The following is a 27,774-nucleotide window of genomic DNA, read 5'->3' on the forward strand; positions in this document are numbered from 1 at the left end:
GTACCTGCAGATGAACATAAAAACGAAATCCACACTCATGTTGCCGAATAACACTTCTTTCCAAATCTATTTAACAAAATAGTTTTTGTCTGGATAAATGATACACATTTTCTTATTATTTATATTTTGTCGTTTTTTTTACTCCACCTCAGATTTCAGAATACACATTATACGTTTGAAGATATTTACATATGAACAACATGGGGGAACACCAAGGGTTGTTTAGCCTTTTAAAATTTCAACCCTTTATTTCTTGTACAGCTTAGGGTGAACCTGCATGAGCATGTAGTCATATACAATCAAAGATGCTCTTAATTTGAAACTCAGATTTGTCATAGAAATGATGAGTCCCTCATGAACAGACCCCTTGGTGCCCCAAACATGAATACAATTGATTGTATAATAACAGTGTTTCTCTCTTCGTATCCCAGATACTGTGTTGGTTTTCAGGCACACTTCATATAACAGTTTTGTTGCTGAAAAAAACATAAGGGACAAAAACAAACAATCTTTCATAGTTCCAGCTACAGTAAGTCGGTGTCTCATGGAGTGAGCAAATGGTTTACCTTAACAAAATGCCCATGTACAAGCTGTGGATGGAATGAAAGATGGGGTCATCTGAATAGACATTCACAAACAGACAAAGATTCTTGGCAGAAAATTAACAAAGGCGGACTCTGTCGCTGATCTGACCATGAAACTGCACTCACGTATTTGAAAAGAGAAATGTAAATCCTGCTGTGAAAACAAAGAAACTCTCTGAGATATATAGTGGATCTGTGCCAACAGCCAACACGCTTTTGTTGTGTTTTTAAATGCGCCCTATTCTCTCACACAACACGCAAGACTCTAATGTATGTTAATCCCTGTGGATGAAACTCATCCTGTTTAGTTTTCAGGAGATATAACAGTAATTTTCATCTCAACTCTTAGGAGTCAACCTACTTTAGTGCAGAGCAACATATGCACTGGTACAATTCTCCTGCATGCCTGCATCTCATTTGCTGGGGTGAGAAAAATATTCCATGGTTTTCTTTACCTGCTCTGAATATATGCTTTGCTTATTTGATTTCATATCTCTTTTTAGCTCCCACTAGCACCCTCGATAACAACGCAGTCTTACCTGTGGAAGGACAGTGAAGCATGGTCTTGGTTTTGGATGGTTTGACTTTGTTAAAAAACAGTTCACTCACACCCCTAACTTCACACCTACTTGATGAAAGCAGCTTGTAGCTTGCAAATTAAGAAGATAAGCAGAACCCCTGTTCAGTTTACGTAATAAATAAAAAATTAATACAAATGTCCGCCGTGTTTGATGCTTTTCCATTTATTACTATAAAAAAAAAAACAACGTTTCAATGCAGCTTTCCAATTTTAGCTGTGGTTGTACTCCTTCCATCCATCCATTATCTAGACCGCTTATCATGTTCAGGGTTGCGGGGGGCTGGAGCCTATCCCAGCTGTCATTGGGCGAAGGGCGGGGTACAAGTCAGTCAATCACAGGGCTGACACATAGAGACAGACAACCTTTCGCACTCACACCCACACCTATGGGCAATTAAGAGTCACCAATTAACCTTACAAGCATGTCTTTGGACAGTGGGAGGAAGCCGGAGACCCCGGAGGGAACCCACGCATGCACGAGGAGAACATGCAAACTCCGCACAGAAAGGCCCACCTTGCCCAAACCAGTGACCTTCTAGCTGTGAAGCAACAGCATTAACCACTGCACCACCGTGCAGCCCGGTTGTACTCCTTATTCACCGTATATCACCAATACAATCCGACCAATCATTATCATTTCAAAGACAATGGACAGTTAAAAATCTGGAGGAAAATTCAAACATAAAAAAAGATAAAACTTAATTTTTGACTACCCATTAGCTACCGACAGCTTAGTCACAACAGTTAACGTTAGCAATCAAAGAATTCTTACTAAGATTACTGTTAGCTAGCTAAAATTGTTGTTTGCTAGCAAACTTTACAGTTAGCTAGGCATTTACGACTTTCCTTTTGTGTCCAGTGACGCTATAAAACAGTATTGTTAGCCAGGAAGTGGTTGAATGCTAATGTTAGCTGTTGTTAAATTGTAGCTAACATTATTGTTTGCTAGCTAACTTTACAGGTAGCTAGGCATTCATGATTTTTCTTTTGTGTCCGGTAACGCTATAAAACAGTATTGTTAACCAGGAAGTGGCTGAATGCTAACATTAGCTGTTGTTAAATGGTAGCTAACATTATTGTTTACAGTTAGCTTGGCATTTATGACTTTCTTTTTGTGTCCTGTAACAATATAAAACAGTATTGCTAGCCAGGAAGTGGCTGAATGCTAATGTAAGCTGTTGTTAAATGGTAGCTAACATTATTGTTAGCTACACAGTTAGCTAGGCATTTACGACTTCACTTTTGTGTCCTGTAATGCTATAAAACAGTATTGTTAGCCAGGTAGTGGCTGAATGCTAATGTTAGCTGTTGGTAGATGGTAGCTAATGGTCTAGCAAATCATTTGTTTAAGAGTAAATATGGCCCAATGTCCTTTTATTTTTCACTGTCCATTGCCTTTTACATGCTGATCAATCAGGAAGTGGTGAAATGCTGTTGAATATTCAGATGCACATGGTTTATACGGTTTGAAATCCTGGAGCAGTTCAACATTATAACAGCATTTGAGCTTCCCACCCTGAGTGTGACAGAGGAAAATGAACGCCTTGTGAGTTTGGTGAATTGACCCTACTGGAATGTCTGAGGGTAAAACGATAAGTAGTTTTGGTTTAAACTATTACACCGAGGACTGCAAACAAAGTAGCACTTAAAGCATTCTGGACTTTTTGTACCTTTTAATGCCAAAGGGCAGAAGCAATAAGGCATCGTTGGTGGCAGCAATGCCTCTAATCCCGGTCAACTGGCACACTCACCCCCGTTTCTCTCTGTTGCTACCCAGGAAAGTGACTCCAAAATATTTTCAGAAACATGTATAGGATGAATGATTATTTGGCATTTAAAGTAATTAAGATAAATGAAGCTCCTTTTATTAATCCTCAAATGTCTCGAGTGCTTAGGCTGTGATTGATAAACCATAGATGTCACTTTTGTTTTATGAGTCTGCAGACCTCAAGCCAGATAGATGAGGCCTGTCATTTCCTATTGAAAGACACTAAATCACTGTAGCTTAATGATGAAAATGACCCGCGCTCCATTGTTGCACCTCAAATTGAACTCCACCCACGCTCTTTCAATTCCGCGATTGCCTCTATTACCCATGCGCCGCAGCAGTAAAACCATGCAGCACATTTTGCACACTTTGAGATTCTTTCCAAATTTAGTGATTTTTAAGGTAATACACCTCTGGAGTCATCGCTCTTTATCCCATGTTCATTTCTGTCTCATTACAGAGTGCTGGTAGCAGCTATTAAGCAGACCATCCATCACCGCCCAGGAATAGGGTCTCAAAGGTTAACAAGAACGGATTTTCTGGAAATGGAAAAAATTCTCGTGATGAATGGCACGAGCTTACTGGAATTCACCTTTGAATTAATGACTAGTATTTATCATGTAAAAAAATATCCTGATTTGGGCCCTGGTTGGGTGCTTTTTCTTGCAGGCTGGACCACTTGAGGACCAATCTTGTCTTGGAAAATATCAAGGCAATAAATTAGCTTGTCTCTATGTTATAGCCCTAACCACAGCCACATCACATTGGAGGAGCTGTTCTAACATTATCAGGTAGGGGAGGAACTGAAAATCTATTACATAATCTATAGCAGTGGGATAATGTTAACAGCCTTGTGTTTTAAGTGCTTCACTAGGTGCAGCTCCACACACTATGGCGGCGAAACTGTGGATGAATGGAATGCTTGTGTATGCTACAATGGACAATGTGCCTGTGAATGCTGCTTAGGCAGATGCAGATTCCCTCCTTTTGTCTGCTGGTTCTTGTTGAGTGTGCCCAGCATGCAGGCTGCGGCAGCGCCAAGCACCCAGCTGGATGATTTATCACAGAATACTCCTTGATTAAGGGAAATTAAAGCAGGCTGCTCTTGGCTCACTAATTGCCTTGATAACAAGTTCAAGCAGTTAGTTAGTGGGAATATTTTGGAGGATACGGACCTCTGAGAGGAAACAATAACGACAATTAAGCCGGAAAGAGGCTGCCCAAAGTTGTTTGCTGCAGTATTGCAGAATTTAACATTTTCCCGTCTCATAGTTGCCGTCTACTGACTTCCTTTTCCTTCAGCTGACTCTACAATACAAACGCTCCCTGCCTGTGCTGCTATAATACAGAGACTCAAAACAATGGTATGTTGATCAATGAAATCAGCTTTTGGGCTTTTACAGCAGTTTATAAAATTGACAGTAGCATCATCTAAGTGTTAGAGGTGAGTTCCTGCCATAGCGATAAAAAGTCTTATGAAGACACAAACATTTATGTGTGATGTGCATCTTGTAAACAAGCTCTTAAAGTGAAAGTCGTGAAACTCGAGCACACTTTTTGCAGTGCCGTGTTGATCCTCGTATGGGGAGAAAAAAAGCGCCGTTAAGTGTGCTTACGGTTTGTTTTTCCTGCTGTTGGAATTTTACAACACCTGCGTGATTGTGACAGACAAGTACGACAAGCAGATGACATACAAACAGAAATCGACATGAGCAATTCGACATTGCCAATGGTTAGGAAAGAGTTCAAAGAGCTTAGAAACTTTTTGTGTGAGAGCAGCAAGTCAAGCAAGTCAATTTCTGAAAATATATAGGACGGTTAAAACTGGAGGGTGGAAACAGCCACGAGACAAGTTCCGTCTTCTTCTCAGTGGCTAGTTTTGTGTTTGTGTGAAGCTTGTGAGAGCATCTCCTCGATACTATGCTGTCTCAGGTTGCTTAGGAATTGTGCTCCTGCCCTGTCAATCATACAAAATGGTGCAGTAGGCAGGGCCTTGCCTGAGCTTTCCCACCATTCCCGGTGGAGTCTCTCTATGACAACGTCTGGCCGTTGAGGCACTCCCGCCGCAAGCACTGCGCCGGCTTCCACCAGTCTCCGTTGTGGCAGCGGCAGATGGTGCAGTCGTCCACCTTTACTTCAATTCCGGCTGGGATGATCGTTGTTCCAGCAAAGCAATTTGGACCTGCCGCATGGGAAAGAAAGGGAAGGAAGGGAGGGAAAGACAGGAAAGAAGGAGTTAGAACGACAAGAAATGGATGTGGCTCTCCTGAGAGCTTCTCTTTTTGGTGGGGTGGTGGAGTGATGCAGAGAGCTGCAGGGAGTTAGGGGGAGTCAGAGCAGACGTACAGATCTTTTCACGGGCATGCACCGATGGGCTTGTTTTTGCAACACTAAAGCGCTTTTGTTAGTCTCCCCTTCTCCCTCGACATGGAGCGCTTTGCATCCTAATGCGCCGCGAGCAGAGAAGCCTGCCAGGCGCTGGCTTGGCAGTACAGAGAGGCTGGAGTACAGAGAGAGAAAGCTGCTTTGAGAGGCAGTAGGGAGGATGGTGTTAATCACTTCAGTCTGTATGAAAAGGCCAAAGAACTCCTTAGCAATTCCTTACATGGTTTCTTACACTCACACACACTCCAACACACACTCTGCACTGACTTCCAAAACAGTAAAGATTAATTTTGACATCTGATTTATCCTTAAAACACTGACAGACTTGTTTGTTTGGATCCCTTTTCACAGATAAGATTCGATTAATTCTCAAACATTTTGGATTGTGTACCACTGGAACACCTCATCCCCATGTATTTGATAATCTCAGCAGATCTAGACAGATTAGGCCGGGTACATCTAAGGATCTGTTCTCGAGGAAGCCAAAAACAGTGTTACCTTTGTGGGGAATGCGGCACATTCATTATTGGTAAATACCACAAGAAATTGTTCAATCTAATTTGTTTCTCCTGCCTCGGGGTGATTTTAGGCGGTGTATCTTATCCTCTATTTCTTCAGACAGAAGAGCCAGAAGAATTCGCTCCACTTTTAATCATTTAAAGGAAGCAATCAGGAGCTCAATTGGTGTGACGGTGACTTTGGATAGCGCTCGGTATTCAGCTCTGTAAAATCTGCTCCATTCAAGAGTCCTCTACGAGTAGTCATAAAAAACTCATATGTCTCATAACTCTTGAAGACACAGTAGCTTTCATGGATAATATTCATGGACATTTAAGTGTCCTGGGGAGTTTGATTTAGTACAGGCTAACTCAATGATAGCATCGCTAACGTCAAACTATATGGTTAGTGGACCTGAAGAGTCTGTAAAAAGGGGTACATTCAGGGACACGAGCCAGCTACATGCAAATCTGCACAATAAATCAACTCAGGCACGTATAGGCCTTTCCCATTGAGAACATTTCTTTCATGCCACAGTAGGAAAAGCAGAGGTGTAATTAATAATGAATGATGGCTGAGTTCCATTTAGCTGCTTCAATTTCAGGGTCCTGATATTGTGCGTGCCGGCTCACTGTCACACTGTCATGGCTTACTGGGATCAGAGCCATTGTTAATGTTGTTAGTAACACCTGTGCCTCTCCTGCTGTGGTAAGTAAATATATCTGCTGTAAAAAAAAACTCCTATCTGAGCTTCCTGTTTGGAGGCTTATACAATTATTAGCAGCTCTGCTTCTCAGTCTTTGTTTTTCCACTTTACCCAAGTTGACTCTATAAATTTGCATGAAGAACAGCTTTTTCAAAAAACACCAGCCAGACACAATCTCTGCAGCCCCATTAGCTCCGACTCCTGAACAGAGATTTGTGGATAACAAGTGCAGGAAAGACCTCTTTTCACAGCATGACATTCTGACATGGAAAAGCAGGAAAAGCACAGGTGTAAATAACAGAATGAAGGATTGTTAAATTACATTCAGGGCCTTGTCATTGAGATCACTCGCTTAGCTTCACTCTAACGTGGCGTACAGGGACACTAGAAAAGAAAGAGCCACTGTTCTTTTCTGTGATAAGCTAAAATAACCGCTGTGAAAAAGGTGTATTCGTTTTTTTATATAATCTTTAAGCAAAAAATATCACTTGTTTAAAGCATAGACTATATTGTGTTTTTTGGAGCCAGAATAACCATTTGGCATGAGGGTGGTAGCAACCTCTCAATGACTCGATCCACAGCCCTGCTTTGTAAACACTAAATGGGGCCATGATCAGAAAAGACTTAAAACTAGCAATTAAGAACATAAACTCATTAGGGAAATGTTTACTGAGGTAATAAATCAACTGAAAAGTGGGTTAACTTTCTCATCTGGCTCAATACATTTGGACTTCTTTTTGCGACCAGCGGAGTCGCCCCTTTCTGGCCATTAGAAAGACTGCAGGTTTAAGGCCCTTTTGCATTGGTTTCACTTTTGAAACCACAAGGCTAAATCAAGTCACAGAATTGAAAAGAGATTAGTTGGCATGCTGACAATATTCAGTATTTCAATATTCAACCAAGACCACAACTTTTGTCTTACTTTAACCTTATTTGCTAGCCTTAAAGGAGAAGTTCGGTATTTTTAAACCTGGGCCCTATTTTTTTTTTTTTTACACATTTTTACACATTTCAAAATGAGTCATAGAAACAAAAACTTTTGAAATCGGTCCAGTAGATGGCCTCCGCCCCCGCCGCGATACCGACGCAATGGCTGCAACATAATCCCCTGGGGCAATTGCGCCCGATCAAAGAACGTCCACTAAAAGTGCTTGCACTGATAGGCTCAGATTGTTACCCCAGGTGTCCGACAACATTACGGAAATGATACTTACATAGATTGTCCTTTTTTTAAAGAGTAAGATCCTTTTTGTGTAACCAGGAACAGAAGTCTCGCTCAAGGAGAAGTCTCACTCTGAAATCTCGCGGGTGGTGAGGTGTTACCTGAACAGGACGTCTGAAATGTGAGAGTAATCTGTCAGTGGCAAAAACAAGCACTTTAAGTGGATGTACTTTAATCGGGCGCAATTGCCCCAAGGGATTATGTTGCAGCCATTGCGGCCTTATCGCGCTGGAGGCCATCTACTGGACATTTCAACACCCAAATTTGTAAAATAAAAAATTGGGCCCAAGTTTAAAATTCCGCACTTCCTTTAAGATGGGCAAACAGGGTTAGCTAGTAACAATATGTTTATCTTGAGATGAATATGACATTTTGCTCAATTTTCTGGAGTAATTCTGAGTGAAAATAAGGTGCCTTAAATGTCCATGTGACACTGACAACTGAGCCGTTGCCTCCCTAGAATCCCCATCTTTTGCCCCAGCAAAGATGAGCCCCATGCTCTATATGGACCCGATAAAAACCCTTTGATCTCAGCTTAGAGGAGACATTGAGAGCGCCTGCCAAGTCTTAACTCTCATTGATCTGCCTCCGGACCGCTGGCACAGGTTACAGGACAAACTCAGCAGAGGTTGATGAGGGAAGAGAGTGACTGGTGACGCTGCCAAGTGTGATTGTTTATAGCCAGATAGATTTGAAGGCACAAGGACACAGTTTGAGCTACCTGTCTCCTTTCCAAGGACACGCTGTCACCTGTCGAGCCTGTGATCGATTCACGGCCAATAAAATGTAGTGAAGTCAGAAAATGTTTGTCCTGTGTCAGGACTGTCTCAGCACATCATACTTTCCCTGAACACAGCTTAAGGGCATTATTAGGTTTCATTACTGTCTATTTGGCTCGAATAATATTGTTTTTCGCCTAGAGGTAAGATGTGCTTCCATACAAACTCACCTGCCAAAAACCTCTAATTCACAAAAATCCGCAGTTGTCCTCCACAGAATCTGTCACTCTGAATATGTTAGCTAACCGTAGACAGCTTTATGGCACTGCTACTCTATGATATGTCTGTTAAAAAACCCACAATGACAGCCTTCAAACAGATAAGACCCGGCAGATCTATACATGCTTTAATCCTATCATACTGAAAAAAATCTTCAGACTGCTTCTCATTATCTTTTTTTCAGGACAGTTATATAATTACATATATCCCCTGATGAATGTACAGTATATAATTCATGATAAAGATTAGAGCTGAATCACCAGGACTTAATGAATGTGTAGCTCAGAGATAAGCATGTCGACCGGCTGAATACTCCATTGTGCTTCCTTCTCTCCGTTGCTGTTTTCACAGTGTAACACCAAGAAGCAGACGAGGTAAAAAGCCCCACCTCACAATGAAACGCTGTGACCAAAGGTTTTGTTATTTGTAGGTCAACAGATGTCCGAGGCTACAACCAGAATACATTCATTTGAAACATTTCATTAAAAGCTGAAATGAGGTTATAGTATCGGCCTCAAACTTAAATTCAAACAACCCAAAAGCTTTTCTCTAACTATCTCACAGTGAGTGGGTTTAGACAGAACTTTCAACTGTACTGGAGCAGTGTAGCAGCAGTGTGGAGATTCAACCTTCCTACGCTGTAGAGTTTGTCTGCAGATGAAACAGCCCCTTCAACCATGACACTGTCTCTAATGTGAGTAACCCAGCACACACACAGTTATACAAACAGAGTTTGCTTCTTTGTCTCTGTAAGAAAAAGCAGTCCCATAAGATTTAGAAAAGTTAGCATGGGCTCAAAAACACACGATGTGTTTTTTACACGTGTTCCTCCACCATAAGCAGGCAGTCTGACAAATTAAGCTAGAAATATTAATCAATCCAATCCTCAGCTGTACATATAAGCACATATTAGCATGCTAACTTGCTAGGCAAATAAGGTGAAGGTGGTACATTTTGGCAGTGTCATTGCACTCGTGTTAGCATGCTAACGTTTGCATTTAGGTCAAAGCACCATTGTTATGTGACAACAGAAGAAAAGGGACAATGTACATTAATCAACATTCAAACAAAATGTAAATGCACCCGAGTTAGCCGAACGGCTAGTTTTCACTGGCAGTCCCTTTTGCAAGGTGTTGTTGGCTTGAACTTTTACTGTTCCTGTCTCATAATCCCTCCCTGGTGAGAAAAGGAGCACAAATACATCACTGACATTTCCAAAGGGTTCTGCGTATTCCACATAATAATTTGAAACACTTGCAGCAGGTAAAATAATAGACAAAATGTCTCACTGTCCCCCACTAATTGCATGTCTAACTGGAGCAAATCATTAGATGTCGCCCTCTCATAGTACCCTGTCCCTTAGCCAAAAATGAAAGCTAAACAGCATTCTTCATTGTCCTCTCAGCCTTCCGCTCCTATAGAGATTTATCTGCCTGCCAGAGCCTGACCACGCACCCTTGGGGAGTCTAGAAACGGCAGGCCTACCCTGAAATGCCAAGGGTGTCACTGTGTCCTGTCAGCCTGGATTAGCGCTCTCCTAGCAGCTTCTGCAGCCTTGTTAGTGTGGGTGTTTGTGTGTTTGTGTGTGATAAAAAAAGAGAGAAAAAAAAGCAAGGGGGATGAAGAAGAAATGAGCGAAAGTGTGAAAGAAAATGTGGGTAGTTGTGTTGAAATGGCCACTTAGCATCCGCCTCAAACTAAACTCCTCTCTTCACATTTATAGGTCAGCCTCTGCTTGAAAGGAAAAGCAAAAAAATATCCAGGATATTTGTTTTGCCTTATTTCAACAGGGACACTAGTAAAATATGTCTCTATTTCTGGCATTGCACCTCATAATGAGTGCAATAACAAGGCGCATAATCATGAGAGTACATCTTGTTTATCAGGTTATCATTGGAGTTCAAGAAAACTTGGCTAGCTGTTATAGCTGTAACGCTGTCTGAAGGTTAATGTTTCAGCCCTGTGAAATAACAAAATAAATGTCTTTGTTTAGGCAATGCAGCATTCTGTTGTGACTGCATTTAATATTTCCCACAGGCATTATTTGGGGCTGATCATTCAAGCCAGGATCACATTGCAGAAGGACAGTTACTGTACTTTAGTCATAAAGCTAAATCTCTCCCTCAGGATTGATGCTGGCAAAGGGAAATCTCCCACCTCGCCTTGTAAATAGCCAATGAACCATTGGAATCCTATAATTCCAATTTTGGGATTGGCTGTGTGTGACAAGGGCGTCAGGGCACTGGGAGATAAAAGGCTCTCCAAGGACCCATTAGTCCCTCCTACCATGCCTTTAATCAATGGGCTAATGTTTACCCTGCTTAGTGTGTCATTTATAATTAAAACTAGTACTGCTCATTAATGTCCAACAGGCCCAAGGTAATCATTTTAATTCATAAAACATCAATTACATCCTCATCCTCTGAAGGCGCGGCCATCAAATGGCGATACCGCAGATAAACTTTGCCGTCATCGGTTTAATGAAAATTTAATGACTTCTGAGGAGTGTGCGTTGAATTCCAGAGGAGACGGGTGTTTACCGTTTTTACAGATGGGGCAGCACTGCTCCGGCTCGTACACGGGGTTGACACACTCTGGGACGGCGCAGTCGGACACCACACAGTGTACCTCATTATTTGGTTCGCAGCGGCACCATTCACAGGGTGACGGCTGTGGGCAGAGGGGGGAAGAGAAACAGTGAATCTGGGTTAGATGAGTCAGAAGGTTTCACCTTGTGTGTGCCTGACATGATTACTACTGAAACAGCCTGCTCCTATGTGCATTTTTGCTGATATTTCCCGCTTGAATATTCCTATTATATGCATCTCAAACAGTCTTCATAAACAAAGAGACAAGTTAATAAATTATTCACAGAGCCAGCTTTATTAGGCTACTTGCATTTTAACAAACAGCGCCTGTAGTTGACTTTGAATAAAATCACTGGAAATAACCAATAAGGGACTCTATAAAACGTGTTCATGATATTTAGTATTTTGCTGCATTCTGCTGCCTCAGGAAACAGTTCACAGGCTTATCTTACCACCTCTGCAACATGTAAATCAGAGCCATGCAGCTCTCCTTGCCGCTGCCTCTTACTTGTTTCTGTCTTTACAAAGTCTCTTGACCGTAAAATGAACTGTAATGCAATTACATGGAGTGGAAAAATACAAACTGTTTCCAAATCACGAAAGGTCAACTGTTCAGCATATTACATTTTCTTTCTGCTCATCATAGCGAACACTCTTTCGAGCGGCCTGTTTTCGCCGGGTCTGAACTGTCAGTAGCTCAGTACTTCGTGCTAACCTTAGACGGTACAAATGTTTCATATTTCATAACACTTTTACAGTTTGCATCTGACCAAGTATTGATTTTTTAAGGGTTATGCGGGTCAGTTTATGTGGAGAGCAGCCACTGCAGCTGAACAAAACGGTTCAGATGAGTCATAATGGACTGGATGAGTAATCCAATTGAAGGATTTACAGTCCAAAACTTTCCCGAAATGCAGCTGTCAATATGTTGAAGCGAATCAATTTATATTCAACACCAGCTACACCGTGAGCAAACTTTGACTCTTGATTGACATTGAGGTGACTAATAATGTGCTTGACCTTTGGTTATGTAAGAGTGGTATGCATTCTACATTTTTGTACGTTGGCTAACCAATTGGGGCTACAGGTAGTTACTGGTCCCTAACAAAAATCTGATAAATAACTGCTAAAAAAGCCATTTCTTTGGATTTTTGTTTAAATTAAACAAACAAGGCACCGTTTGTTTATTAGCAAAGTTTAGAGCTGCTAGAATGTGGATTTTGTTTTGGCTAGACAGAGCCAGGATAGCTTGTATACCTTGTTTCCAGAATATAAGCTAAGCTAATCAGTTGCTGGTTCCAGCTTCATATTTCCTGTACAGACATAGAGTGGTATGAAACCTCTCATCTAAGAAGGCAAGAAAGCGACTGTGGCTATTTCTGAAAATATTGCTTAGCTAAGCAGAAAGACTGGAAACAGGGAATCTGCTAGCCTGGCTCTTTCCAAAGCTCGCTAATTAACAAGATATGTCTTGTTTGTTAGCTAACAAATGGGGGCTACAGGAAGTTACTGATCCTTTCCCAAAATGACAATTCTCAATAATATAGCATTAAAAAAATTTATTTAGTTTGGACTGAACAAAAAATATTAATTAGCTAGCTTTAGAGCTGCTAGAATGTGGATTTTGTTAACACTAGACAGAGCTTTTTTTTTTAACCTTGTTTCCAGAATTTAAGCTAAGCTAACTAGCATTGGTACCAGCTTCATATTTCCTGCACAGACGGTAGAGTTGTATCAAACTTCCCATCTTAAAAGCTCATCCAATGCTCACTAATTAAGAGGATATAACTGGTTTGTAAGCTAACCAATGGGGGCCATGGGAAGTTAAAAAAAAATTGATAGCCCCCAACAGAGCTGCTAGAATGTGGATTTTGTTTACTCAATTCAGCCAGGGCAGATTTTCCTCCATGTTTCCAAAATGTATGCTAAGCTAACAAGTTCCTTGTTCCAGATTCATATTAACTGTACAGACGGTAAAGTGGTATCAAACTTTTCTAGACTTGAGCGCAACTGTGGCTCAAAATACAGCTTTAAAAAACGAGTCCTTTAAAAGCTGAACGTTGTGCTTCAGATTTTATTTTATTTTGCACAACTATTACAACTGCATTAGCTTCAGAAAATATATTACCTCTTACAACAACAACGGCTCCGCTGTTCATAATCCAGTTTTGTGCAGAGATAAGTGAAAGCGCTGTGGTAAATCTGGATGCTTTAATGTGACTTTTATCAGCCAGCTTTGCCAGGATGCATTAAGAGCCACAAAATGGGAAGTCAGGCTCGTATTTTTATACAAATTTATTGCAGTCTGGTTGCACTACAGCCACAAATAACATTTTAGCAACATTAGGAGATAGAGAGGGGGGGACAGCAGGAAAGAGAGCAGTGCATAACGCATACTCTGATTGTGGTTATACTTAATAAACTTAATCTCTGTGTAGAATGAGCTCTTCAATATCATGTTGAAATAATAGAACTAAGCAAGTAAGACACTATATCTATAGAACTATTATTCTTGTATTTTCATAAAAATCAGAGTCCTTACAAGTGGATGAATGAATCTGTTTCTGTGTGAAAATCTGCAATTGTTTGTATTCTGGTATAAAAGGCTGTGTTCTTTATATCTGCTTCAGAGGATCCACACTCAGAGTGATGTTAATGATGATTGATTTTGTTTGCTCATTCATTGTGTCTGTTGCATATATTAGATCCGCTGCTCCCTGATGTGAGACACATCTCAAGGCCTTTCCTCTTTCTTGTGTCGCTGCACTGACACGATAAAAGCTTCTTTAAACACACATATAGATGGTACCTGAACATCTCTAACGTGACTCTCGCCTCATTGGGAATTCCAGTCAGACATCCCTTGCATATCTTAGTCATCCACAAGTAGTTGACACCAGCCTGCTCACGTAAAAGCATGGCAAAAAATATACACCCTTAGGGCCGAGTTATCCGCCCCTCTGTCAGTTTGAGCGCGTGCACAGAAATGCGCCAATTACATGGCAAGTTGTTGTCTCATACATATGGAAGATGGACTCCATTTTGTCAACCTGACAGGCTTAACCTGTGGGGGATGGAAAGGTGGGATTAAAGGGCTGCATCTGACACATACAATAAGGCTTCATGATGTCATGGTTGAGTTCCAGCTTTATCATTCGGCATGTTTCTCCAGCAGGAATATTTCGCTCTGTCTTGGGATAAGCAATTAAATATATAATACTCGCTTTGCTTTGCTGCCCATGAGGCTTCAGGGTTGGGTGAAGATAAGGTACATTAACCTTGAGCAACATATAAAAGCAATTACACCTTAATTTGACACTTCCAGCAGTGGAAACCCAGAAGTCAGGATTATATGAGGTAATAATAAATATGTCTCATCAGGGAATTTAAGCAACAGTGTCTCCTAATAATGAGCTTCATATTGTGCGGTTATTATCATCTTTAAATGGAGATGCAACCTCATATTTAGTGTCTGCATGCACACTTATTATATGATTTTTTGCATTTCCAATTATTTGTTTTTGCATGTTAATATCATATCCTGCAATTAAACCAGCATCTGAGCTAGATTACTGCAATAGAAACTCATCAATCATACCTCCAACTTAAAGGTCATGCAAATTTTTTTGATTCATATTTCACTCTGTGATGCCTGTGGAGTACCTAAGCTTAATTTACACTTAAAAGAACTCATCATTTTTTTCACACTGGTGCTTTGTGCAGGCCCTCTTACAGCCTCTGCCTGAAACAACTCAGTCAGCTCTGTCTCTTTAAGAAACCCCGCCCCTACAAGACCACTTTCCACTGAGTGGCCAGCTCTCTGAAGCCTGCTGAGGTGGGGCAGACTGAGCTGCTGGGTGGGCGTGTCCTTGAACTGTGCCAGGACCAAGAAGTTCTGCTGTGTCTCTGGCAGATGCCCAAATAGTTCCTCCACTTTGTGACATCACAAAGTGAAGTCTGACTGAAAGTGAGCGTTCACACGTTTTTTAGCAGCGGATTACTCCAACATACTTTAACCTTCAGACTTGAAACTTGTATGGACATCCAACACTGTAACACTGTATGTCTTAAAATGTGAAACAGCATAATACCTCCTCTTTAACCTATTTTGTTATTAGTGCATGAAACATAGACATGTATAGCAGGATGAGAACAATCTGCACATGGTTAGATGTGAAACCTGGTGAGGTTTAAAAGCTGTCATGGCGTTAATAAAACCCGTACTATTCCAAGACAGTAGTCCCAAAGTCTGACCATAAGGAGGATGAGACTTTAATCTTTTTTGCCGACGGCTTCCTGCTTTACAACAACAGACTTTTTTTGACATGCTGAACCGATGTTACTTAATTTCCAAAGAGGAAATGGTGCCAAACCCCCCCGGGGTCTGCGCGACGGTCACATCTCGCCCTATTTATTTCAAACACTTTCTGAGAAAAAGAACGTCTAACAAGAAAGCTTTAAAACTCTAATGCAGAGGATAAATGTATTGTTGCTCTCTTTCTTTATTACAGCTGATAAGATGGAGGAAGTAAAACCAGAATGCAGCAGAGTCATGGCCGCCAGAAACAAAAGTGGGATCATTGTTAAATGCTAAAAGCTGAGTTTGTGCAGAAAGAAGTGGTTATATCTGGAGGAGTGAGACAGAACGCATGCAACACAGACGACCAGAGACCTGAATGTGCTTGAAATAATACATATAAAAAGATATGAAGAGCACAGATTCTTATTTAACATGTACATTTCATACATCCTGAATGATGAATGCCAGTATAAGACTTAAAGGTTGCTCTATGGAAATTAGAGGTTGACTGATATATTGCCTGGCAGACATTATTGGGCCAATATAGGCCTTTCACAGATAAGATATATCGGTATATGCGGATATTAGATATGTGCTGATTTTATTTTGGAAAAAAATTTGCAGAAATACAATTCTTCAGATGATTTAGAAAAGGTTTTATTAAGTAGTTTGTCCAACCGTGTGGGCTACGACTTCTTAGTGTACGATACTCTCAGCACTGTCTGCTGCACATGTAGCAGGGCACCACAGGGCTGACTTAAAGGTGGTTTACACTAGAACTGATTAACAATGTATAATAATGTTAAAAATTCACATTGAGAGTCATATCTTTACAAAAAGGTCTATTTTTTTTTATCCCAGCTCCAACATTTATGATATTTCAATACATGTTTTCCCATCAGAATCGGTATCTGTATCGGCCTCATAAGTCCTATATCGGTCTGGCTTTAATGTAAACACGTACTTTACTGTCACTTTTTTAATCGAAATACAATACATCGTTTGAACCTGGTGAAATATTAATTTTAAACTAATGAGCCAAGCCGTTGTTAACCTTTCCTGCTTCAGTGTCCCGACCGTACTAAGAAAGTACAGGGGAGACTCATTGCTGTTCTGCTCCAGGGCCGAAGCTGTAGCTAGCTTCGGGGCTACTCTAATACGCCAGCAGACATGGGAGCGCGGCTTGAGTCTTGAGGAGTCTGCACATTAGGGACTTTAAGCAGTGATTCCTGAGGGACAGCTGCAGCGCCCGTGAAACATTCTAACAGGTTGCCATAGTGGTAGAAATCTAATGTCACTAAGCAATGATTTGTTCCTGACTGCTGCTGGCAACGGATCACTTGTCTATAACAAACAGGAAAATCGGTGAAATTAGTGGGTACCTAACAAATATACTAATAACCCATACAACTACTAAATGTAGAATCGAATATACAAAAGTATATGACAATGCCAAATACGATAAACACATAATTACCCGCTTACACGCTACATTATACTGACTACGGTAAACCAGTCTTTCTCCCTTAGTAGACAGCTGGGCTACAACGACAAGAAGTGCACAAAGTGGAACTTTTTTATTTTTTTTCTAATGCCACAGCCGTTCCTTCAACCGTAGCTGCGTAAAGTCCCTGTTAGCTCTGTTAAAGCTACCGATCACTCTTTTCTTCGTTCTTCCGCTGCTCCGGTCCCCGACGCGTCATGAACTCGTGCACACACACTTCCATTGTCTCTCACTCGCTCTGCCACCCCACTCTCACGCACCTCCCAAATCAGAGCTATGTGACCGTGCTACAGAACAGACCATCTCAACACCAACGCACCTAAGAAGCGCAACTAGAACATCTAGTTAGATCTTTTTGCACAGTTCACTTCAGCCCAACAAAAAAAACATCTTAAAGTTATTAATGCTTCCCCTGTTAGCAACATGCTAAAGCACTTAGCCTGCAGTGGATGGCTGTTTACATGACATAATTCTGGGTAAAATAATAGCAATCATTAGTTATGTGCATGGTAAGGATCCACTTCTGACTAATATTTGATGAAGCAAATATACACTAAGGAAATAACTCCAAAACTTGGGAACAATTAGGAGCAGTTTCACTAAAGCCTGCATCCAGCACTGATACAGTTTCCCCTTTACCCCACAAGGCACATTACTATCTTAAGAGGATAGAGCAGAAGACTATTAGACATCATATGGTGTTTCTCAGACAAAATCTGATAAACCTTTTATTCTTTCCGTTTGGCAAATGCATCATTTCAAAAAGTGGCTGCAGGTAAATTGAAGGAATAAATCGGAATTAAACTCAACATAAACACGGCCATAAATCATTTGTTTGGTTTGAGGCGACACGATCAATTTCTTGTGCATGGTTTTGTTTTATACGCCTCACTTTCATTTTTATTATAGGCAGTTTTCTCATCTAAACAGGTAGCACTTCATCCCTGTGGAGTTCCACCTCACAATTGGCCTTAAAAATATAACTTGAAAGAGAAAGCGACTTCATGCAGCCATGACACATTTCTGATTCCTTCAATGTATTCAGCAGCGCCCGGTTCTCTCGGCGCGTCCTTTTGCAAGAGGTCTCCCGTGAAGAGTATCAGTCATGCCTCGAAAAAGAAAATAGAGCACCAGCGACAAATTTAGGCGTGTTTCGGGGGAGAAAGACGCCTATATATCCCTGTTTTATTCACTAGGTAGGAGGGTGAATCCACTGTCAAGCTTTTTCTTCAGGCAATGCGAAGTCAAATAACCTTCAGTGAGGTAATGTGGAATACTTTGTGGCTGAACAACAGGGTCAGGAATCCCACCTATGAGGTTAACAGGAGTGACGGGAATGGGTTGACAGTTAAACTGCATGCTGCTGTTGTCCAAGTCAAAACATTGAACAGCTGTTTGAGGAATACACACACAGATGACGCTAAACTCCCCTGAGTCTTTTGCAGGGGTATTTAAGTTCAAACCAGAGGAAGAGATTCAAAATTGCGCTCTATTTGTTTGCAGTTAATAATTTCTTCTAAATCTGACCCTTGTTGCTTCTGGAAAATTGGACCGGAAAATGAATTGGAGCATCATTTTTACAGCTTTCATGACTGTTTTGTCTTATATGTGTCAGAGCTGAGTCGCAGATTACTGTGTGTGTGATGTGTAGGCAGCTCCCTGTGTGTGTGTGCGTGCTGTAGATTAAATGTTGTAATTGTACGGTACAGGTGCTTTCACAGTATGTTCCTATAATTATGGTGCATCTGTAAAGATTATAGTTGTTTTGACAGAACAATTAAGAGTAAAAAGAAACTACTAAAACGTTTCCATCATTTGCATCTATTCTAGGTGCAGAGGGGTGAAAAAATCTCTGGGAAAATATTCAATAAGACTACACAGTGGTATGCTGCAGCTGCGCTGCACTGAAGAAATTAGTACCCGCCTCATGGGGATTTTAAGGAAAGGTTAGAACAAATTAAGTATTACGGCTGCATGCCTTTGTTATATTACTTAAAAATGAATCAATTAACTTTACTTGCCTCTAAATGAGAAATTATGCCAGAAAATCTGATTGTGTGTGCCTCTGTCACTGAAAATGTTCAACTCTGCATCCCTTCTCTAAGGGGGGGATGGCAGGAAGCACGGACGGGATTGTTCACATTTGAGTTCACATCCCAGCCCTAGCCTGGTGATCTGGGATCTGAACTCACCCTATATCTCCTGGCTCTTGATTGTAGCTGCGCTGAGGCCAGAGGCACGCCGGCAGCCATGCTGGGGGGACTGGTCCCTTCCTCATCTGACGGGGAACCCTGTAGGTGAAACACCTACTTAGGTTGAGTGGCATGACTCTCTCACAGGGGAACAGAACAAAAGAGTAGAAATACACCCGCTCACTTCACCTGCAAAATCTACTTTGTGCACTGTATTTCATATGGCATACTTTGCTGCTCAAAGTAAATACTTAGGTGATCAATTTGAATGTATTTGTCAGGTTGCTGATGCATGAGTTATACCAGCATTAGATGCAACAAATGGCATGCTGACATTGCACTGCAGTCAGCTGCTTTGTGCTGAATGAATGCCCAATACCACTCGCATGACAATGACTGCACACTCTTCTAATGTAGGGCTAAAGGAGGAGGCAAAAGTACACACATTTTTAATTCAAGTACTACAGATGCTTGTGTTAAAGAAGAAGCACGTATTCAACTTCTTCACTGATGTAAAGGTGATAAAGGCTAATGGACTCAGAGTATACAAGTAGCAGCGGCTGTTTATGTGAAAGGATAACTAAACGTCACAGAATATTTTGAAGAGCAATAAACTAAAATTATTCTAACAAGCAAAAACAATCTACTGAAATTAATTAACCTTTACTTTGCTTCGAAGTGCAAATCAGTTGAATGGGGATATCCAGCTGCTCTGTGGTGCCTGTTTCCTTGTCAGTCACTGAACTCACATTCACAAGATGCCCTCTTCTCTGTGTTGAAGTTTCCGTCTCTTGTCTGTTTTGTCTTAAAACTCGTCATAATGTTATGTCCGTTGTGTGTGATATGCACTGATGGATACGCCAAGGAAACGTCTATTCTATGTGTTATTGTCCCATCCATTCCCATCCAATCAGTCTTGATGTTGGGTAGGAGGCAGACAATAATGCAACAAATAATTGATATTTCCTAAAAACAAGTTTCACCTACTGTTTCACCAGTTTTTAAGTGCTGACAAAGGGGATTTTTTAAAATACTAATGCCTCTATTTGGCCCACAAAATCAACTTGAACCATACGCAGCAAGGTTGACAATTTCTTTACAGTTATTTTTAACGTCATCAAAGCAATTTACAACATGCAAGTTTTCACAGCAAGTACAATGTAGTACACAGCCACGTACAGGACAGGATCGTCATTGTACCAAAGGCTGTATTCATAGATGGACAACGAGTCTCCATCTGCTCTAGTTGTACAAAATTGATGCCAAAATAGCCGCCAACTCTGCCTCCTGTGGCCACTCGAGGAATTGCAGTTTTTTGCACTTCTGCGTTGGCTTCATTTTTCGACACCGGAGGTTGCCACTTGATTAATACCAATACTAGTGTCTGTATCGGCTTCTGATACTGCCTAATATGTGGTATTGGGTAATGGCGAGTGCATCAGTCAATATACTGATCTGATAACGTAACCAATGAGCCCCAAAATCAACAGGTTTAAGGTTGATTTCACAAACACTAGTATCAGAGGGGGATCGGCCAATACTCCAGTCTAGGTATCGGAATCTGTATGAGGAAGGAAAAATTGTATCGGAACATCTCTACTGCTTGTCCACAGGGGTTCCTCACAGTCTCTTAAAGTAACCAGCATGGTTTTTTTTAGAATGTTAGGGATGGGAAGTACAGATTTTTATTTTAAAATGTAGGGTGGAATGTAAAAGTACTTACCCCAAAAATAGATATGGGAGTAAAGAACAGCTCATGTTCAGAACAGTTCTTCATTCAAACTTTAACATCCAAAAGTTCCTAAACTCTAAACTTGACCTCTCCTGTTATCATTCTGACGTGCTGTTCCTCTGCATCTTCCTCACCATCATCAGCTTGTGAATATAAAGCAAACGTCTGCACAATGTAGCACATCACGGAAAAGGAAATGCCAATGAGTCCGACATCAAAGGTTAACCTGTCGGCATCTCTAAACAGGGGTCTGTATACCGGATCCTGACAGTCTTTGTTTTCCTCTAACGCCGCAGGGTTCCCAAGCTTTCATGTCGTCTGAATACTCGACCTTCACACAGGATGCGGACTCACACTTTAGACTCTTACTTAGGTGGTCTTAGATAGAGGAGGGGGATCATCCTGCACTGCACATTTCCTCCCTCTTTATTTCTGTCAAGTCATTTTCACTGAGAATAATCAATACGAACAAATGAATGTTTCTCTCTCCCTCAAATGCGAAGAATTGTCCTTCCCTCGCCGGGCCCTCGATCCAAGGTTAGCATGAGGTCGAGCTGCACTATTGATGGACTTGATCTCACATCAAACTGCGAGGCTTATGCACTCACCGCGGCCCTAACAAATCTGTGGCCCTGCATCCCAATGCAGGACTGAGCCTGATGCTGTCAGACGTGCAAACACACCAATCAGTACAGATTAAGTGCATGGGTTTCAAATGGTCTGATCCCGAACACCCCTTATTAACGGAAACGCTACGTACATACTGATGTGCCAATGCATCATTTATGATGCATATCAATTATACATTCCTTGATTCTTTATTAAATATAACACATATCGAGAAATAGTAAGCAATGCCCATTACAATTTGCAACTTCTTATTGCTTGTTTTATCCAATTATTCAAATATCAAATAATTTCAATTAACTGTAATGTAAATAAAAGGAAAGCAATAATCTGACTGGTTCCTTAAATGGTTAATTGCATATCTTTATTATTAATGTGAATCGACTAATCAGTTAATTAACTAATTGTTTCAGCACTAAAGGTGCCTTTAAAGTTCTCCTTACAGTGCAAACCAGTGTGTGACTCCCTGTTCCTGCACCTGAATGCACCACAGATGGACACAAAATGTTAGTGAAAATGAAAAGCCCCCAAAAATATGCAATATTACACTGACAACTGATCATTTTTTACTAAAAAATGTTGGTACACTGTGGTGGATTGGTTAATAATGATGCTTGTCTACATTTTACGTAACCTTGCTCCCTGTGCAGACCCCCTGCCGGCTTCAATTTGTTTCAGTGTCGTGACATGCTAATATTCACAGGTGCAACATGTTCCAACCTCTCAAGCAGATGTTTCGTTGCTGTGCCTCTCAGCCATTATGAACCCAGACTTAAACAAACTACTGATTATAAAACACTCTGCTGACGCCTGTCATGGCAGGTGAGAAGAAGTGAGGACGACGCGACGTACAGTGTTTCCTCACAGTGTAACTGTAAATAACTCACAGACTTACTCATACCTGTGAGACCTGCAGAGGTTTTCTAATAAAAACAGGAAACAGGACTGTTTGCGTAGATATCCACATGCTGCAAATTACATTTAGATGCTACTATTTTCCAATTAATTTAAGTGTGTAATCGGGCATTTCCAGCGTTCACACAGGCAGGTCAGGGTCCTTTCCCCTGATGCTGGAAGTTGTAGCTTTTACAAATTGTTATTTAACCATAATTATAATCATAGAAGCTGCACTAATAAAGATGTTCTATAATGGTGTAAATAAAAAACATAAGTAAAGAGGTTGCTTGAAGTTAATGCCGTTTCTTACCGCTCTGCAGAACACTGTAGCCTCTCTCAGCGTATTGTTTTGGTGTTACGGCCCACCAATCAACCTCGGCTCGAGCTGCATCAGGCACATGTATATAGAGGTGTTAAACCGACTGCATCCTATCTCTGTAACACCAAACAGCAGACTAGCAGGTGAACATAGTGGAGAATTTAGCAGCTTATGAGACAGATACTTGGTTGAGACCAAAAAAGGGCAAAAAGAATCTGTCTGCTTGATGTGTAAATATGCAACAGCTTTCTGATACCAATGACTGTATATATATAGATGGACGACACGTCTCCATCTGCTCTCATTGTACAATATTGAAGCCAAAATAGCCCCCTGTGATGAGCACTGCCATCTGGGACTGGTGACGTCATTTGGAGCCAGAGCTGCGCAGTAGAGATCGGTGGGTGGAGCCGCCGCAGCCACTTCCACAAACCAAAACATACTTTTAACATACAGAAAAAATGGCAAAGATCCCGCATGTCGGCGTATTTAACAACAGAACAGCTTCTTTGTGTTGGTCTGAAGCAGACGTTCACAGATATGGAAACTTCAATGACTGTAGTGATTGTTTGGCATGTATTTTGATTTTATAGTTAGACTCATGTCCCATCTGTTAACATGGAGGAGGTGGGCTTTATGACCTATACTGCAGCCAGTCAGCAGGGGGCGATAGAAATGTTTTGGCTTCACTTTTAGGGAGCTGTCATGTCGTCCTTCTTTTTATACAGTCTATGCAGCAATGAAAAATGCGTCAAATGTATTATTGTAATCTCAAAAACCTGAACCATACCATAATAAGTTATATTTTGGCTTTAAAGGTTTTTGCAGAGACAATTAGGATATCTGATACTGATATATCTGACACTGGAAACCCTTTAATCAGGTAGACTAGTTTTCCTTTTAAATCATGTTTAATGCGTTTTTAATAAGTTCCAATGCTTTCAGTCTTAAGTGTCTTCACTAAAGGGCCAGTTCGCCGATTTTCAGCCTCAGTCCTATTATGCTATCATGAGGAGCTAATGCCATTATGGTAAAAAAGAAATGCAATGGCTCTGTGCCTTTGAAGGACGCTATCCACTTCTCCAATGGGCCCTGGAAAATCTCCGCCAGGGAGATGGCTAAACTACACTTCCTCAATCTAGGACGCCCGCCTCCGATGTCATGTCTCATTCAAAATCGTCAGGTTTGAAATGTAGACTGCAGACATGAAGATTTTTTAGACGATCCACCGGTATGTTCTTGTCGTATTTTGGATTCTGTACCGCTCTGAGCCATTGCCTGCAGAGAAACGGTAGTATTTCACTCCAGCGTCTCTCGCTGGGCCATTCCTTTCCGAAGAAGGGGCGCAATGCACGCTGGCTGTTGTGATGTAGAAGAAATGTTAGAATAAATAACCTGCTCCGATTGGTTGGCTTTGGAACAAATGTCGATTGATTCAACTTGCATGAAGTGCTTGACAATTTATTTATAGGTAAAGTGTCCGTATAATTCTGATGCTAAGAGTTATGCCAAGGCTCTGAAATAGTCATCCGCACATGAAGTGGAAGTTTCCTAAATGGATATTACATTGAATATTTAGTATCTCCATAGTGGTTACCAATACTGTTAAACACTCATTTAGTTCCAGTGTTCCTATCATTTCATGGTGCCTGCACAAACTATATGACACCTGGTGTAGTATTGTAATGGTTAACCTCACGTGTAAGAAAGTATAACAAACAACGCAAGACTCCAACCTTACTTCACCCTTGTATTCCCATAATTCAAGTAGATCCAGTCACAAGTATAATAGATGCACTTAACCTAACAAGTGACTGATATATTTGCAAAGACATGAGCAAGAACCATGTTAAACCATAGAGCTATAGCCTTATTTACTTCCATTACGTCATTTTATATCTCAATCACTTACAGCCCCAATCCACTCGTGAGGAATTTGAATGAGGAGGGGTCCCTCATGGGCAGCAACAGTTTAAACACAGACCGTAGTTGTCATGCTGGAAGTGTCATTTCGAATCAGACGGCGCTGCTGTGCTCTACAACAGCCGCGGAGACGCTGGTTTGATGGGTAAAAAACAGAGCTCCCTTTGCAGGCGATGCAGGGAAACCGAATCTGCCAGCGACGACTCTGTGTCGTGTCCACAAATCGAAGCATTAAAACACGGTTAGAGCATCTGTCAGTTTAGAAATGCTGGCTGAATGTTCATTTGACAGTGCAGGGAGGAGGGGGGGTGACATCACTCTGGGAGGCAGCCATGTTTGTGCCCTTGGCCAATGAACACATTTCTATGATACATTTCTAGTATGCCAAGAACAGAAATATACTCAGATTAACTGAAAGACTCACTAACCCAAACCCAGCACGGGTCAGTGCTGCTGACGAACTGGATTTTGAAGTTGTAGCACCAAAAGAAGTGTGTAGGTGTTTCATTTAGTGAACTTAATATTCCCTCAGAGAGGCCTTTGTTCCCATGAGGCACAGACTCGTGGCTGTACCAAAATGACACCATCCTGCTTGGATTCTGCTCCATGTTTGGATTGATTTATGTCTGTCACTCGCTATGAACACGCAGGACTAGTTAGGGTTGTTTGTATTGCTTCAAATCACAGAACAGCCCAGACAGACTGCCATGTAAGATGGTGGCTTTAGTGGCATCCAGACTCTCACTGTGACTGACTGAATCATCCTGGCAACATGGAACCAACTCATGAGCATCAGTTTCAGCCATTAAGGTTTCACTGTGATCTCATAGTGTACACACTGGAAACAATATCTGGAGAAAGTCATAAATGCTCCTCCTGCATGACTCATAATTATAGTGCATATTGGAAATGTGAAAGCCACATTATATTAAGTGCTACAATCTGGCTTGTAAGCTGACGCATCTGAATAAACCGTTTCAATGTGCAAATAAGATCAGAAGAAATAAGATCCATGTTGCAAAACTTAATCTTACCTTGAATTCCTCCAGTATTTTATACGTTTTCCCCCTGTACTCGCAAAAGTTTTTAACCTCCTTGCACTCGGGGCAGCACCCATTGTGCTCCACTTTGGTGCACTTGGGGTGCAGTTTGGGGCACTCGGGCTGGTCGCACACCGGCCCGTCCTCCGTGCACTCGCACGGACAGTTCGAGTGTCCCGGGTAGAAGCGCTCCCCGAGTTTGTACACGAAGCCACTGTCGTCCACGCACCCTTTCCCCCGGTAGTCATCGAACACGATGTTTTCACTGGCCGTCCGCTCCGCCTCGTCCGCGGCGTAATCCTCAGGGTTTCCCACCGAGGCCGGACGCACGACGCGCAGGGCCAGCAGGAGGACGCAGGCGGCCGAGAGGAGGAGAGGGCCCGTCCTTCCCATCCTTCGCCGCGGCATCGATACCCACATTCAACGAGATTGCGTGGATGACATCCCCTAAGCGCCTGGTATCCTCTCCTGATCCATCCTGCGCTTCATTACCATCATCATAGTCATCATCACTGGAGGAGAAGGGCTGCTGTTGAAAAAATAAGAGATGATATGATGGATGATGATTCACTGCTGCTGTTCTGCACACCCCCTTTGACCAGAAAACATCACTTTTAATTCCGGCTCAGGCCTGTGTATATTTTATCCTCCTGCTGCAGTTGTCGTTATTATCCAGAGACTAATGGGACTCAACAGGCTTAAGACATTTTTTTAAAGGGAAAAACAAAGGGTGCAGTTTCTATCTTTAATGTTTGGTGTTGGTGTTCAGATTCAAATAGTGTCTAATCTCAAACGACCAACAACAGAGGAAAAGGTTCAAACATGCATTATCTAAAGTGGGTGTAGTGGGCTCATTACAGTATTCTTCTAATTCACTAAAACCAAACCTATAAGCTGTCTTCGTACAATTCCAAACTCTATGAGAGCGACCACAGACAACAGGTAGCTATTAGTCCCATTTCGATTCCCCTTTGAAGCCAATAATTGTACGCATTGATGCTCCAACATTGCACTTACAGTAACATGTTCTCACTAAATCAGCCATGTAACATGCAAATGTCCAAATCTTAAATGCGCAATGATTTAACCCCCTCCAAAAAACGCGTTACTCTTTCGGAAAGGGGGACCGAGGAGAAGAAATCAGACAATTTAACAAATATATGCGAAAATAAATATTTCCCCTTGGCTTGGGATCGTGCTGCGTGTCTTGACAGATCAATTGAAATGCCAGGGATGTTTATTAAACGAAAGGGCAAACTCACCGCGTTGAAAATTGCTTGATATCCACTTAGTGCGAAGCCAGAGAGCCCGACACGCAGAGGTTTAGGGCAGATTAAAGATAGTCGCTTATAGCCTGTATTGGAAACTTCACTTTATCCACCGGGTAAATTCACTAGACTCCACCAGACACTATAATCCTCCCCCTCGGTCGTGATGGTGGCTTTAAAAGCTATTAAACACCAGCCTTTTGGTGATATGGTTCCCCCTTTCCAGCGCGGAGAAAATGATATCCACATAAAAGTAGGTCTGCCTCATGGTTATCCTCCTCGGACTCACCTTTTGGAGACAATATCACAGTTTACGTCCAAAGGCATGCGGAATACGGAGAGAGAGACCAAGAGAAAAAAAAATCCTCTGTAGCGTTCCCTGAGAATCCAGAGTCAATTTATTTCCAAACGACGCAGGTGAACATTAGAAAGCAGCAGCCAGTCTTGTTGCACATATTTGTGTATACATCCAGCGGTTATGTGGCGATAAATAAGACAGAAAATAAAAATCCAGCTGTGTAGAAGTTAAACAGAATAAAAAATTAAACCACTCGTGGTTGAACCGAGTCATTATTTGGTTTTCGTTTTGTCGGCAGAGGTTGCATTCATCGTCAACACGCGAGACCAAGGAGGGAGCGCTCCG

At 41.5% G+C, this 27,774-nt stretch overlaps 1 protein-coding gene across 1 annotated transcript; it reads right to left on the reverse strand.

Moving 5' to 3' along the window:
- Positions 1–49: 49 nt before the first annotated feature.
- Positions 50–27,774, reverse strand: vwc2l (von Willebrand factor C domain containing 2 like). Its single transcript, XM_069663812.1, has 5 exons — positions 27,126–27,774; positions 25,858–26,392; positions 19,326–19,424; positions 11,282–11,411; positions 50–5,114 (listed from the first exon to the last, which is right to left on the reverse strand). The coding sequence occupies exons 2-5, from the start codon at positions 26,281–26,283 to the stop codon at positions 4,963–4,965; spliced, it is 807 nt and encodes a 268-aa protein (XP_069519913.1). The 5' UTR covers positions 26,284–26,392; positions 27,126–27,774; the 3' UTR covers positions 50–4,962.

This window comes from Semicossyphus pulcher, unplaced genomic scaffold (assembly GCF_022749685.1).
Source record: "Semicossyphus pulcher isolate SPU_LCO1_2020_fin unplaced genomic scaffold, fSemPul1.0.p SCAF_15, whole genome shotgun sequence".
Taxonomy (NCBI): Eukaryota; Metazoa; Chordata; class Actinopteri; order Labriformes; family Labridae; genus Semicossyphus; species Semicossyphus pulcher.